The 14,031-nt window shown below is 41.0% G+C and overlaps 1 protein-coding gene across 2 annotated transcripts in view; it reads left to right on the top strand.

Annotated features, from left to right (window-relative positions):
- Window positions 1-14,031, top strand: part of LOC131981595 (Kv channel-interacting protein 1-like) — a 45,738-nt gene that overhangs the window by 1,910 nt on the left and 29,797 nt on the right. The window contains exon 1 of one of the 2 annotated variants that reach the window (XM_059345970.1): window positions 12,411-12,846. The exons of the other annotated variant lie outside the window; for it this stretch is intronic. Within the exon in view, the coding sequence (XP_059201953.1) occupies window positions 12,789-12,846 (58 nt within the window). The 5' untranslated portion in view covers window positions 12,411-12,788. Of the gene's footprint in view, window positions 1-12,410; window positions 12,847-14,031 lie in introns of those variants that run through there. 2 annotated transcript variants of the gene reach the window in all.

Below are 14,031 nucleotides of genomic sequence, written 5' to 3'. Positions count from 1 at the left end.
CATCAGAAACTGGATAGTTGTAAACTGGTTAGTTATGGAGCCATTTGGAGGATATGAAGTCTAATCTAATGCAGTTTTAGCATTTTTTTCTAATGGCGCCAGATGATGTCTAATAAGCTTAGGGGGGTTTGAATATTAATTGTTGGATAGATTAATTTCCTAAATAACTAATGAACATCAGAAGCAGCAGCATGAACATGTCTAGTGAGCAGAGTGTGGAGTAGATTATTAAAGATAAATTAATCAACTAGCTTGAACACTGTCCCCTCAAAGAGATACTCCACTGATTTAGTGTCACAGTTCCATAAAGCTGGGAACTTGTGAGCGACAGATTAAAAAAATTAAGCAGAAAAGGCCATGATATTGTGACTTTTCCTTCATTGCAAATTTTTCATGAAGTAACTTTTTAGCGTCTTTTACTCTCTTAAACTTCTATGTAGAGTTGGATCAATTCTGGATTTTCCGCACGTAGACTTTTCTTGGGCAGCTCCCAAGTATATTGACTACCAAAGAATATTTGCTGACCCATTTTAGCATTTTGTATTAGCATTTATTATCTGTCAAAGAGAACGACTGCAATCAAGCTGTATGCAGCATATTGATTCACTCAGTCCCTCTGCATTCTGTTCTTTCTCTCACTCACACATACATTCTTATAAACACATTGACAACAGATCCATCTGTGAACACACTCAGATTCTCATATATTTCTTAAATTGAATACTGAAAAAGAACAGATGTTGCTCTCTTAAAGAGCTGCAGGCAAAAATACAAAGGTCACAGCACGAAGAATCAACTTCAAAAGTACAACGGTTTCACCCCAATTATAAAATAAGAACCTATCCTTCAGACGAACCTCCCTTTCAGACTAAGTAAAATATGTTTATGACTGCAGATTTTAAGATATTGATCCATCCATCCATCTGTCCACTCACTCGCACTGCCAGTCAATGTTTTTCTTCACTAAGATGCTGACATTAAAGGGTAAATAGTGCCAGTGCTTTCTCTAGCCAACAGGCTGGGCTGCACTTTTCAACATTTCACTTACAGACTTTTTTTCAGATAACCTTTAACAGCCATCATTTAAGGACACTTCAAGAGCCACAGTAATAAATTATTTTTTTGTCAGCAGCAACAGGAGCTGCATGAAAGATACTGAGAAAATACTGCGAGGCTTTATGTGTTCAGTGTACTGAGAGGCAATGCAAACACAGGTATACTCACAGGATTTAGTTCTGTGTAGGATGACTATCAGAGCAGCATTGACCTCTGCTGGCAGCACTTACAAAATACACGTTAACAGGCAGAAAATCACATACTATGTTAACCATTTTAGCTATCAAACACTTTCACTGTCCTAGACTCTTATCTTGCTAAAGATGTTTCTTCTATGAAATTCACAGTATGAATGTGTTTTTTTCTCTTCAAAAACCTATTTGAAGAGAAAAAAAGATAAAAAAGATAAATGTGAATCTTTTTCTCACATCTTCTCGATTATTTTTCTTTGTGCATCACAACATGAATTCCACAGTCAACAGCAACTGATTTAAAAGTTGTTGTTTTTTTTACAATCAAACTCTTTTAATACGAGAAACTTTTTCAGTGCCTTCATGTGCACACACGTGGGTAAATGATATACCTACAAACCCACAAACCCAGTCTCCCCTTCCTATGTCACATACAGGCTCATTAAAATATACTGGCTCCCATAAGTATATCTCCACCCATGGCTTGATCACATGGGAACTTTGTGACAAAAATAATTCTGTCAAATCTTTAGTAGTAGCATAAAGAGTAACAAAGAACATATAACAAAGAAGCTTTGGTGATTGAATTGGTCAAATTCAGGGAATTTATCCAGAGGTTGGGGGTTTATATCCTATGATAAACTATTCCTTTTTATTTATTTATTTATTTATTTACTATCTTTCAGTCTCCTGTCACAATTTATAGGTTAAAGTAACAAAACTACTTGGTTAGGTTTAGGAAATGGTCATGGTTTAATAATAACCAAAATCATTATCAAGAAAACAATGGAAAATGGCTAGATATCAGCTCTTAAATTAAACTATTTTGTTGTTATCATTACAAATAAACGTACCTTTGGTTGTACCAGGCATTAAAAGAACAAAAAAAGGTGGTCTAATAATTTTTTCCATGACTGTATGTTGGGCGTTATTGCCATTTCTGATGACTGTTTTTTTTTCTCTATTTTTCTTTTATCCAAAGACCTTCATAAGGTATTTCTATTCATCAGTCTAAAATATAACAGTGATGCTCCCTGTTTCATTGTAGCCAAAATAATTTATCCTCTCTGCTTCCTGTCAATCTTCAGTCTAGTACAAACTAGTTATTGAAGTTAAAATATCAGCAAATAATCTTATAAGACAGCTGCACAAGCTGAATTTCTGATTTGTTTGCTTGTATTTCACAGAAATCACAGACTGGAGTTCCCAGGCCTCTTTTAAGCTCTGCTCACTTCCTCTAGCTGCAGGCTGATTAGACAAAATCCCTTTCATCACTTTGGTTTTTCCTCTTAGTTTGTCTCTGACTGTCTGTCACTTTCTGCACTGCCTTAGCTCTAAAATTCTCTTCAGCTTTCTGTCATCTCTAAAAACTCTGTAAACATCCTGTCTTGCCAAGCTGTAAACCGCCTGCATGATTTCACTTATCCAGCTCATGCAGCCCGTCCTCAGGTGCCTCCCTGTGGCATACAAATCCAACCTGTTTGGATGCAGAGCAGCATGCTCTGTGGTGGCCTAGGCTCCTGTGCTGGCACCTGAGGGCAGCTATCAGCAAGCAAACTGCCTTTGGCTGGAAATCCAAACCACAGAACATAAATGCCTTTTTTCTTCATCCAGAGAAAGGCAAAGAAGCCCCCAGCAAACTGATATTAGTTTAAATCCATATCATGCCCTGCATTGTATCCTATTCTTTGTCTGTTTTAACAAAATAACTAAAAAAAATACTTTTTTCAACATTTGTCCTCAAAAGTTTTCTTGGTTTTCAGAACCAAACCTCCTCAAGAGGATGCTTTTTTTGGAGCAAGAAACTTTAAAAGTTCTGACTTCTCTCAGTCTTCAAAGCGATCTTGTGATGGGAATAAGAGGAACATGCAATCTTAATCATCCTTCTCCTTCCTGTCTGTTCACCCACTCGACAGGAAGAGCTCATTTCTAAAAGGGAAGAAAAAAGCTTTTCTTTATTGACAACAATAAAGATTGAAGATGACTGGGACAGTTAAAACTACAAAAGCAATGCCTCCAGAAACCATGACCTGGTTACTCAAAATAAGCCACAGACCTTGTTGTGAGCAGCTTCCTGTTGGACCGATACCACAAAGAAAATAATTCCCACATGAAAGTAACTAGGTCATGATTTCTGATGAAGATACTTTGCTGTTGAGTTTTGCGCTTTCAGCACCACAAGCAAAGCGTTATGTGAGAGAAGGCAGACATCTCTACAGCTGATGTTTCCAGATAGCAGATAGATGGATAAATACCACTAGGTAAGAGGAATGTGTATTTTTGATGAACTGTCCCTTTAATGTGGTTCCATATCTGGGTAGTTACCAGAGTAGTTAGCCTATTATTCAAAAGGTCTTATTTCAAGGTCAGGGCTGATCATTCATTGGAAACTTTACATTTTTGACCAAATGTCAGTATTTTATGCCTCTTTTCTTCACATTTGTAAGTTTCTCAGACTGCACAGCAGAGGGCGTCAGATTCTTCCTCCTTACATTTCCCCATTACTGTCATCCCACATTGTCAGGGTAGATCAGAACAACAGTGAATTTGAGTCTTAACCAAAAAAAGCATTAAATATTCAGGGTCTCAAAGTGCTTGCTGGTGAAGCAGCTCTTCCTCTGATGGTTGATGAATGATGACGGACTCTGAGGTGGATTTTCAAACTGAGGGTTCACCGCCATCGGCCATGAAGACTCAGATCCAAAGTGTTCGTTATAAGTGCTTAATGAAACATTCAGCAGCAGCTCCTCTTTTTTTTTTTAACATTAGATATTCGCTTCAGGTCCTTCCTCTTTGAGTCGGGGGGACATGGCTGCACTTTTGTATTCAGAGAAGACTGAAAGTAGGATGGATGAGTAAATGAGAACAGAGGGCAGGGAAGAAAAGTGTGTGTGTGCATTGCACTCTTTGCACATGTGAGGAGGCACATGTGTGTGCGCTTGTGCACACAAGCTTTGATGTGAATATTTAGCATGTGTGCTTTTCCCTGTGTGTGCGCTCTGCACCTTTGCGTGTACTACTGCTTAGCTCCAAAATGCTGTCATATCACTTTTAATGTGCCATAGGGGACACAGTGCATGTTTAATACAAAATATAACGCATAATAATTCATATGGAAGAGGCTCTCAGGGGAGGAGACACCATTCTTCCCCCCAGCGCTGTAATCAATCCCCAAGCTGCATACAATTAACACTTCCATCACTCTCATCTGCTGAGGAGGGAGGAAACGAGAGACACAGAGGGGGAGAGTCAATAGAGGTGTTTGTATTCAGTTCACAGAAACCAACTGGGTACTTTAGGTAAAGAAATGAGACTAAGCTGCAGATGAGAAAAATGCAATTTTCATTTTTATTTGCACTTTTGAAGAAGCCAAGACCCTGGTGTATCATGTGATAACTGACTGTGTCCAGGAATAGTAATGACAGGACTCAAGTACAGTAGCACCCAAAGGCAAGGTGATGCTGTTTATAAAACATTCATGAAAAGAAAACAGTAAATATTTCAAGCAGACTGAAAAATGAATGGTTAACAGCTTGGTGTTAGTGTGTTTCTTACTGGTTTATGTCCTGAGCAGGTTCACCCCGACCAGGTTTTAAAGAGCACTGCAAAACGTGTCATCTGTGTATCGACCAGTGGGAGTAGGTTGGATGTTGGCCGCAAAGTGGAGTTTTTCACATCTTGACAGGTGACATAAAGTATGTGGGAGGCGTACAGCACTGCATCTTCCTGAGAGATTTTCTGTGGGACAGAAAAACGCCAGCCATGGCCTTGAGGAGAGAAATAGACTGTTGTCATGGAGAGAAAGCTCAAAGGAGTACAGGCTCACACATGCAGACCCTGTTCTTTCAATTTTAACATTTCTACCACTGATCAGTCGGTTAGGACTGGGCACACACAGAAAAGTCACCAGACATCTTGTTTTGAATCAGTCAGGGTCAGCTCACTAACATTCTTTGAGAAAAGGCAGATTTTTTTCCAGTCTTTTGTAATTTGGTTCAATTTGTCCAGGTTCTGATACATCTGTCTTACATGACAACATTTATGCCATGGTGAGGATAAATGTCACTTTGTGGCTGACAGAGTTTACAGCCATGCTTGCAGCTCTGTGAAGCCATACTTAAGCCTTGAGGATAATGTCAGCATGCTAATATGCTCGTAATGATAATGATGACAGGCAAATGTTCAGCAGGTATATTTTTGAACATAATTACAATCTAAATTTAGCATATTAGCATGATAATTAGCACAAGACTACAGCTACACAAAGCTAGTATGGTAACTGATTTACAGGATCAGGCCATATGTGAAAGATATATTTGACTTTAAAGTCACAATTCTGGTGACTCTTGAGATCTGACATAATTCTCAGAATTCCAACTTTATTCTCAGAACTCTGAGATGACAGTTAGAATTTTGACTTTGTTCTACGAATTCTGTTTTCATTCTAAGAATTTTGACTTCATTTTAAGAATGACCTAATTCTTAGAATTCTGATTTTATTCTCAGAATTCTGAATTTATTTATTTATCTTTTAGAATTTTGACTTTATTCTAAGAACTCTGCAACTGCTTCTTCTGATTTTGTTTCAATTCTAACTTCAGAACCCAAATAACTCTTCTCACATGAATCCTGGCTGTATTCTCAGGATAGCATACATTTTAAATGTGCCCCGAACTCTAAATAGTTTCCAAAGAATATTTTTGGCAAACCTGCTTAAGTTACACATTCAGTAGATATGGAGGTAAACTTTGTATAATTGAAATGCAGCTTAAGAGCTGAAGTCATCCTTGTAGTAAACTATAGCAACGGTTGTTGTTGTTTTTTTGATAAAGGAAAGCCTAAATTATATTTTATCATTTGTCATAAACTATTTTGTCCATGCCGGGATCCTGTAGGAATGTTGACGTTTTTAACAGTGCTGTGATTGGTCAGTGGACGGTTCTGAAGTTAACGTGCCCCAGAGGTTAGCCGTGCAGCATGAGTTACCATGGAGATGTACAGCACCATGTGATCCACACTGGCTGAAAGTGAGCCAGCTCCGTGTTACCGGAGGACCCGAGTTTAGCTCAGAAGCTGGACTAAAATCTCCTCTCGGTAAAGGCCCCTGACGAGTGTAAGTCCAATATTCACTCATTCTAGGTTTTTTTGGTTTCCTCCAGCTCCTGAGGGAAATATCAGGCGCTGTAGCTGCTAAACGCTCCACCATGTTCACCAGCTGCTCTCTGAATCTGTCAGCCGCTTGGTGCTGAGCAGGTAGCGTGAAGCTCTCACATACAAATGGTCATGTCAATCATCGTCAATATAATAGATTACACTGCAAACAAAGACAACTGCAAATAATAATATTTGAGAAGATACATTTAGCATTTTTATTATTATTACATGATTCAGAATGATGTTGCACCTCAATTTTCTTTGAACCAATTAATAAACTAATTCAATCATTTCAGCTCTATAAAAAATAGTCCCAGTATTTCTAAAGATTTTTTTCTTTTTAATGTTTCAGCTACAAGCAGAATAGTATTCACCTCCACTGTACTTGTTTTTACAACAGACATTTCAGAGATGGACATCTCCATGGACCATTGCTTCTTGGCTTTATAGAATAGTAATTTATATTTTGTAATTTGTGTGAAATGATCCTTTAAGTGATGATGATATGTATCAGCATTTGTAGCATCACGCCGTTCTAGAGCCAGAATGGCCTTGGCAGTGTTAAGTCACTCTGCTCATTGATTGCAGTCAGGCCTTGTTGCACAGCCTGGACTGTGAGTTTGTGGTCTGTGTAGGAGCCGCTGATCTCAGCGGAGTTACGCCTCATTCCTGCGTCTGTCAGGATGGTTGGGCTCGTCTCCTCCACTCCTCACTCCAGTAAATCAATCTGTTTGTTCTGATGACTCAGACGACACTGAGCGGTTAGTGGCCAGGTGCAGGTTTTCCTCCTGTACAGTACTCTGGCTCTCCCTCTTTTTCTTCTTCCTCCCTCTCGCCATCTTGTTTCTGTCATTCTGTACTCCCTCACTCCCTCATTTAATCTACCCCCTCCCTCCTCAGCTATCTCCTTTCCATCAACTTTGTCCTCCCAATTCTCTGCTCTAATTCGCTTCTCCCCACCTTCTCCTCTTTCCCTCCCTAACCTCATCCCATCTATCTTACCTTCCAAATCATCTCACTCTCTTCTGTTTCCTCTCTACGGTTATTGCACCCCTGGCTCATTTCCTTCACTCGCTCCCTCTCTCCTTCCCTCCTAGTCCTCCACTCTTACTCTTGTCTCCTCTCTTCTGTGTGGTCACCACTATGACAGTTTCCACCCAGCCCTTGTCTGATAAGAGTGGGCATCAACGAACCATCTAATTTATTATTCACTGCCTCCTCACCACGTTTCCTCCACTTGTCAACACTTTCCTTACCTGCTGTTTTCTAACCTTTCCCCCTTCGTACTACTCCACTGTCTAACCCCATCCTTCTCTTTCCTACCCTTCCATCCATTCATCCAGACAGCCACCTCAATCTAGTAAAAGGTCCATTGTGTAATGGTTAATAAATGATGAGAGAGTGGTAGGCTGGCGCTCAGAATGATCCACAGCACCCCGGACAGGACTGTGTAGCAGCACAGACCATGTCAGGCTTAATGTCTTGGAAGAGTTTGGCGCTCGGCCTAATGTGATGAACCTGTTGCTGTTTAGTGTTATTGCTCGCCAAAGTGCAGGTCTTCGAAGCTATTTTTGATTCCTTGTTTAAACTACCCAGATGTTAATGCCTCAATTACTTTGTCTGTTTGTGTTTGTCAGGAAGATTTGTCAGACTTGTGAATAGGATTCCTTGAAGATAATTACAGTATATATTTGTCAAGAGACATAGCAAGATCTGGATTAATGTGATAAATATCCTCAAGGTTCACTTACTTGCCTTTTTAAGGAACACTTAAAAGTATCCAAACAATCTTTCTTTTGTGTAATAAACTCTTTTCATTTTTAAATCTAAACAGAATGACATTACAGAATTAGAAAACACAGTTCCCCAATCCCCTGTCACAAATTCACATCCCCAACAATATAAACAAGTAAATAAAAATAAATAAAACATCATGATAGTAAAACATGACAGACTTTAAATAGGTAAATATGAAGCCACAGGATATTATACTATTACATCTCAGGTGAGTCCACATCAAATCTGGGTCAATCAATTGCAAGAGGCAGTTGAACTGATTTTATCTGCTTCTCAGAACCTGTGCTATTTCCTCTAAAGGTATACATTTATTAATTTCTGACAAGGGGAAATTGTAATCTGATTTCCATTTGAACTTGATGCAACATATTCTTGTAACAGCAAGTGCAATCTCAGTGAATGTTAAAGTATTGAGATAAAGACCAGTGAGGTTACCAGGTAAACATGACTCAGGCTCTAATAGAAAGTAGACTCCTGTAATAAAGGACATGGAGTCCACTGTCATTCAAACAGTATTGCAGTTTAACAGACAGTCAACATAACTTTTAGTTTTTGTCAGTTCACAGCAGATAAGATGAAAATAATGATGAATAATAATCAAATAATAAATGAATGAAAAAAAGCCTTATTGGGGCTGCACTGTAAGAATTATGAATCTTGTCCATCAGGAGCAAGGGAGGTTGTTGTTAGAGGTGGGTGTTTGACTTTGAATGTTAAAATCCTCCTTGAGCTTTCTTGACATCCATTGACTCTTGGTCGATGAATTTGCCCTCTTTCCAATTGATCTGACCTCTTTGGCTCCGGTGTCATCTGTTTCCAATGCTCTCTCACTCCCAGGATTACTCCGATGTCCTCGCCATTTCACAGATGTAAGGTCTACAACAGGTAGTTTACTGTGAGTGATGCTACAGATTGTTCCCGAGCAAGTGCTCCAGAAGTTAGGGGATGTAGTATAAAAGACGAAAAAAATAACGCCAATCTTTTTCCTAAACATAACCAAGCAGTTTTGTTTGAGTTCATAATGTTAACCATATGTATCAAGTATTAAAACTATGGTCAAAGTTTGATACATAGGACTTCCCAGTGTGTTAAAAACTTACACCAAGGGTTCACATGTGAGGAAATGTTCTGTACCTTGGTCAGCTCCATCTGATGAAGAGAACTCTTGAGATATGGTTGGAATTCCAGAGTTCAAGATAGAATGTCCTTCCTCAAATAGTATATCTGAATTTTTTTGCTTTTAGACAATTCTCATCCTTTTTTGCTACTTCCTAGAAACTTAAGAGCAAGGACTTAATAACAGATCTATATATCTATTTTAAGTGACATAAATTATATCTGTTAGTGTAACCCCCAAGCACAATTCAGCATAGTAAGAGGTTTATTTTCTTTCAGTGAATAATGGGTCCTGGGATTTAAGGTTCATGAACAATTTCAAGAGCTTTCATTCTATTCCAGTCGACAAACCACTCTCACCACATGGTCCGTTTGAAGCTGTTCAGGAGTTTTAGCAGGGCTCTAACTTAAGGGCCATCATTTACCAAGGATACGGTTTCAAGATTCACATTATTGTAATTTCATTAAGTCTTTTCGTACCCATATCAGACACACAGTCAAGTAGCAGAGCTGTCACATTAAAAACATGATGGTTAGCAGCGGAAGAAAAGTGCGACTCAGTTGGCCACTGGTCTGAAGGTTGGTGGTTCGATCCCTGACTCCCCGAGTCTACATGTCGAAGTGTATTTGGGCAAGATGTGGGGTAGCCTCGAACACCTTTATATAAATGTGTGTGTTAACAGGTGAATGATGATCCGTAGTGTGAAAAGCACTTTGGGTTGCCGCTATGACTAGAAAAGCACTATGCATTTAGTGTCCATGGGTAAAGTCTTGTTTCCTGTTGACAGGTGCTTAGTTTGTGTGTGTAAGAGGGGACGCAGCCCATTCACCATCCGTACAGCTGGTGGAAAGAAGCATCCAGCTGGATGTGCAGCAGATGCTCCTGTACCTCTACCCAGCCTGCAGGAGGGAGAACAGGCCGTGGGAGGGGTGGAGAGGGTCCTTAATGATTGGGGTAGCTCTGCAAATGCAACGCTGCTGGTAGATCTCCATCAGTAAGAGTAGAAGGGCAGCAATGATCCTGCAGGCTGTCTTTACTGTCCTGTTTCGCTGCTGTTGTTTATTGGCCTTGCAGCTTCCAAACCAGGAAGTGAAGCTGTAGGTCAGAATGCTTTAATGCTCCTGTAGAAGGTGGTGAGGTGAGAAGTTGGTTGAAATTGTATTTCGGGATGGTAGTTAAGTTAGAGCTCTGATTAGGTTGTATCATGCCATTTCATTTTCTTCAGATTTGTTTTAACTGTTACGAAGATCAGGATGAACTCCCTATTCTATTCAATTCTATTCTATTCTATTCTATTCTATTCTATTCTGTTCTGTTCTGTTCTGTTCTATTATATCCTGTTCTTTCTAATCTTTGCAGTCTGTCCTTTTCAAATAAGTTCACTGTACTGAAAGTGTTTTGTTTGAAAACTTGGTATTTAGAAAATGTCAACTTTGCAGGGACTGATCAAAAACATCCCGTTTTTCAGTATTTCACTGTTTTTTGTTTATCCAGTCGATGTTCAACATGTTTGATCATCCAAAGGCTTTCTCCCCACTAGATAGTTGTGTATGTAACCCCGCCACTGAAGTTAAACATCAGCACTACAGCAAATCACGCTCCCTTATCTCGTCTGTTCAGCCGAGCTGTCGGAATTTAATCATCGAGTCTGTGTGTCGCTGCTCTAGTGTGTATTTAAAAACCTCTTTCTCTCTGTTGATACATTTGCTGCTCTAACTTGTGGGTGTTTGCATGTGTGCATGTGCTTGTTATTGTTTGATTTTGATTAGAGGCTGCTGTCAGATCCGCCTCTGTCTGCAGAGCTAGGGAAGGAGAAAGAGGAGGTGGGTGTGTAGAGGTGAGCCCTTGCATACTCAAAAAAATGTCACCCTGCAGTGCTCCTTATTCTCTCTTTCTCTGTCTACCTCTCTCTGCCTCTCTTCTCTTCTTATTTTTTGTTCTCCCGTCCACTCTACACCTCCTCCTACTTTGCTCTCTCTTGTTTTTACTCTGCATTGATCCTCAGCATGCAGGCTGCTGCAGCCAGTAGCTTTTAATGAAAGCCATGGCCTAATGGCTTTATCATTGGCCTTGATGGCCTCAGCGCGGCTACAGCGATGGCTCTGCTGTAAATTGTTTTCTTAACTAAAGCCACGTGAGGAATTTCAATAGAGGCTGCAGTCGATGGCGTCGTTGCAGCCCGTCAATCTCAACAGCAGGGAGGTACATTGAGGGCAGCAAGGGGTTAAATGTGATTGACAGAGGACTACATGTGTGAGCTGGACTGTGTTGTGGACTGGCGTCATTCCCCTGGATGTATCATGTGTCGTGTGGGTGTGTGTGGCCTGATTGTGTGTCTTTGTGATGGATTCATCAGCACTCTTGCGAGCGAAAACATGTCTGATACAGCGGCGCTGATGCTGGCGCTGACATATGCGAGGCGGTGTCTCTGCAAATGTAGTGGTGTCAGATGTACAGGTCTTTGTCTGTGACCCACCCGCTAGCAGAATAATTACACGCACACACACGCAGACACACACCACCTGTCAGACTCGTGCATGTAGAGATAAAGCGGCGAATACACTCTCCACAGTCAGACCGTTTCCCTGCTGAATAGCAAAACAGGATGGATCTGTCTAGCCCTCCCTTATCTCCCCTCACCTCTTGCACTCTTCATCTCTCCCATCTCTCTTTTTCACCCCCTTTTCTCTTACCCTCACTCCCTCGCTTTGCCACTCTCACCATTTGTGAATCCTCCTAATTTGTCTCTGTCTCTTCCTTCTCTTTTACTGCTATTCCTCCTAATAATTTTCTCATTCATTTTCCCCTCTCTCTCGCACTCTCCCTTGAGTTTTGTCATCCCCTCCCCTCATCTCCTCTTACAGACCCCTCTCCCTCTCTCTGTCTCTGTCTTTTCCTGCATGTGCAACAGTGTGCAATCCCTCTTTCCCCACCAGACAGACAAAGAGAGCGACTGAGACGAATAGGAGGAGAGCAGAGAGAAGCAGAGACAGAGAGAGGCAGATACATAAAGAGGCACACAGGAATTGATGGAATGACAGTCCAGTGGCGGGGGACACACTGAGAGAGAGAGAGAGAGAGAGGAAAGAGAGAGAGAAAGAGGGAGGGTCTGCACAGTAGAGAGAGAGAGAAAATATGTAAATAGGCAGCTTCAGTCACAGTGTAGACGGAGGTAGCTTCAGAGTGCATGTGCACAGCGCTATTTCATTCACACTCTCTCTCTTTCTCACACACACACATCCTATCTCTCCTCCTTTCTCACTCACACGGACACACACCCTCGAGCAGAAGCAGCAGAGCAGTGTGGGTGTGAGGCAGCATGAGAACTGATATCTGTACTTCTATACATACAGCTGGCTGATGGACTAACTTAATTACAACACACACACACACCCACTGTATACGCACTTACTATTGTTGATAGACACACACTCACACTAGCACACACAACCTGTCTGCAGCCAGAAGTCAACATGGGTCTTGTGATGGGAACCTTTTCCATGCAAGCCAAGCAGGTGAACTACCACAAAGGTAAGAATTTATCTTTTAAAATGATACATTTTTTCTCTCAGACACACTCAGGATGTGTGTGTGTGTTCATATGCATGTAGCTGTCATATGAGAGGAGCACCTGTCATGTTGCGCGTTTGTGCCTTAATGACGGAGTCGTGTATGTTTGCTTTCAGAGTCATGAATATTGCACAACAAGTGCATTATGGGAATGAGCTGAACATACAGTGTACTAAGCAGGGATGTAAAGTTGGCAGAAAAATGCAATTCATTATTGGTTTATGATAAACCTCCAGGCCATCTGTCCTATATGTGGAATAGGAATGTACGTGTGTGTGTGTGTGTGTGTGTGTGTGTGTGTTGTCATATGTGTGTGTGTGTGTGTGTGTGTGTGTGTGTGTGTGTGTGTGTGTGGCCGTGCCATTGGGCATGTCTATAAAAGGTGATGGTATTTACCCCTGTCTGCTCTCCAGACCAACCTGCTTCCTGTCTGCCCTGCTGTTGTTTGACTGGAGGAAACTGGCACTGACACTTGGCGGATGCATGCAAATATGCTGTGTTCATGGAAGTGAGCGAAGCTTTGTCCATGAACATGTTTATGCACATAATTCACTCCTTAAAATGTGAGATTACATTTTGTCTATGTTGTGAGGCAGCTGTGGCAGGGGTGTGTGCGAGCAGTAAATCAGTGTGGTGTAATCCGTCAGCCTTTGGCCATGTCCTGTCCTGCGTCTGCTGACCTCAAACCTGATGGTTATCAGCGGCAGACACAGAGCTGCATCCCACAGACTAAAGAGGCAGAAAACAGGAGTCAGATCATGTTTCACTACACTGCCACTGTCACTGCAAAGAGTGGAGAAATATGCTGAAATTCCTTGTGGGACCGTTACTCCACAGTGATATCATGTAAAACAGGCTGTGTGTTGCATATGCTGTGACAAAAACTGTGGAGGCGATGTAAGTGATGTAAATTATGGGCTGTGAATGTTGTGTAAGGAAAAACGCCTCTCAGCTGTCTGTTTCTCTGTTCTATACCTGTCAATGCCACAGTCAAGACCACACAGAGTATTTCAAATAGCGGTAAAAATACTTTGGAGACCCTATAAATGGCGATGTGAAATACAAGCATATATAGCACCCTGCGTGGGTTGTTTATTTTAATTCCCGACCTGTGCCTCATTTCACTGCATGGCAACAGCTCTCAGC

The sequence above is a fragment of the Centropristis striata genome, chromosome 12 (genome assembly GCF_030273125.1).
Source record: "Centropristis striata isolate RG_2023a ecotype Rhode Island chromosome 12, C.striata_1.0, whole genome shotgun sequence".
In the NCBI taxonomy this organism is placed as follows: domain Eukaryota; kingdom Metazoa; phylum Chordata; class Actinopteri; order Perciformes; family Serranidae; genus Centropristis; species Centropristis striata.
The sequence above is the reverse complement of the archived record's forward strand: the minus strand, read 5'-3'. Positions and strand labels throughout refer to the sequence as shown.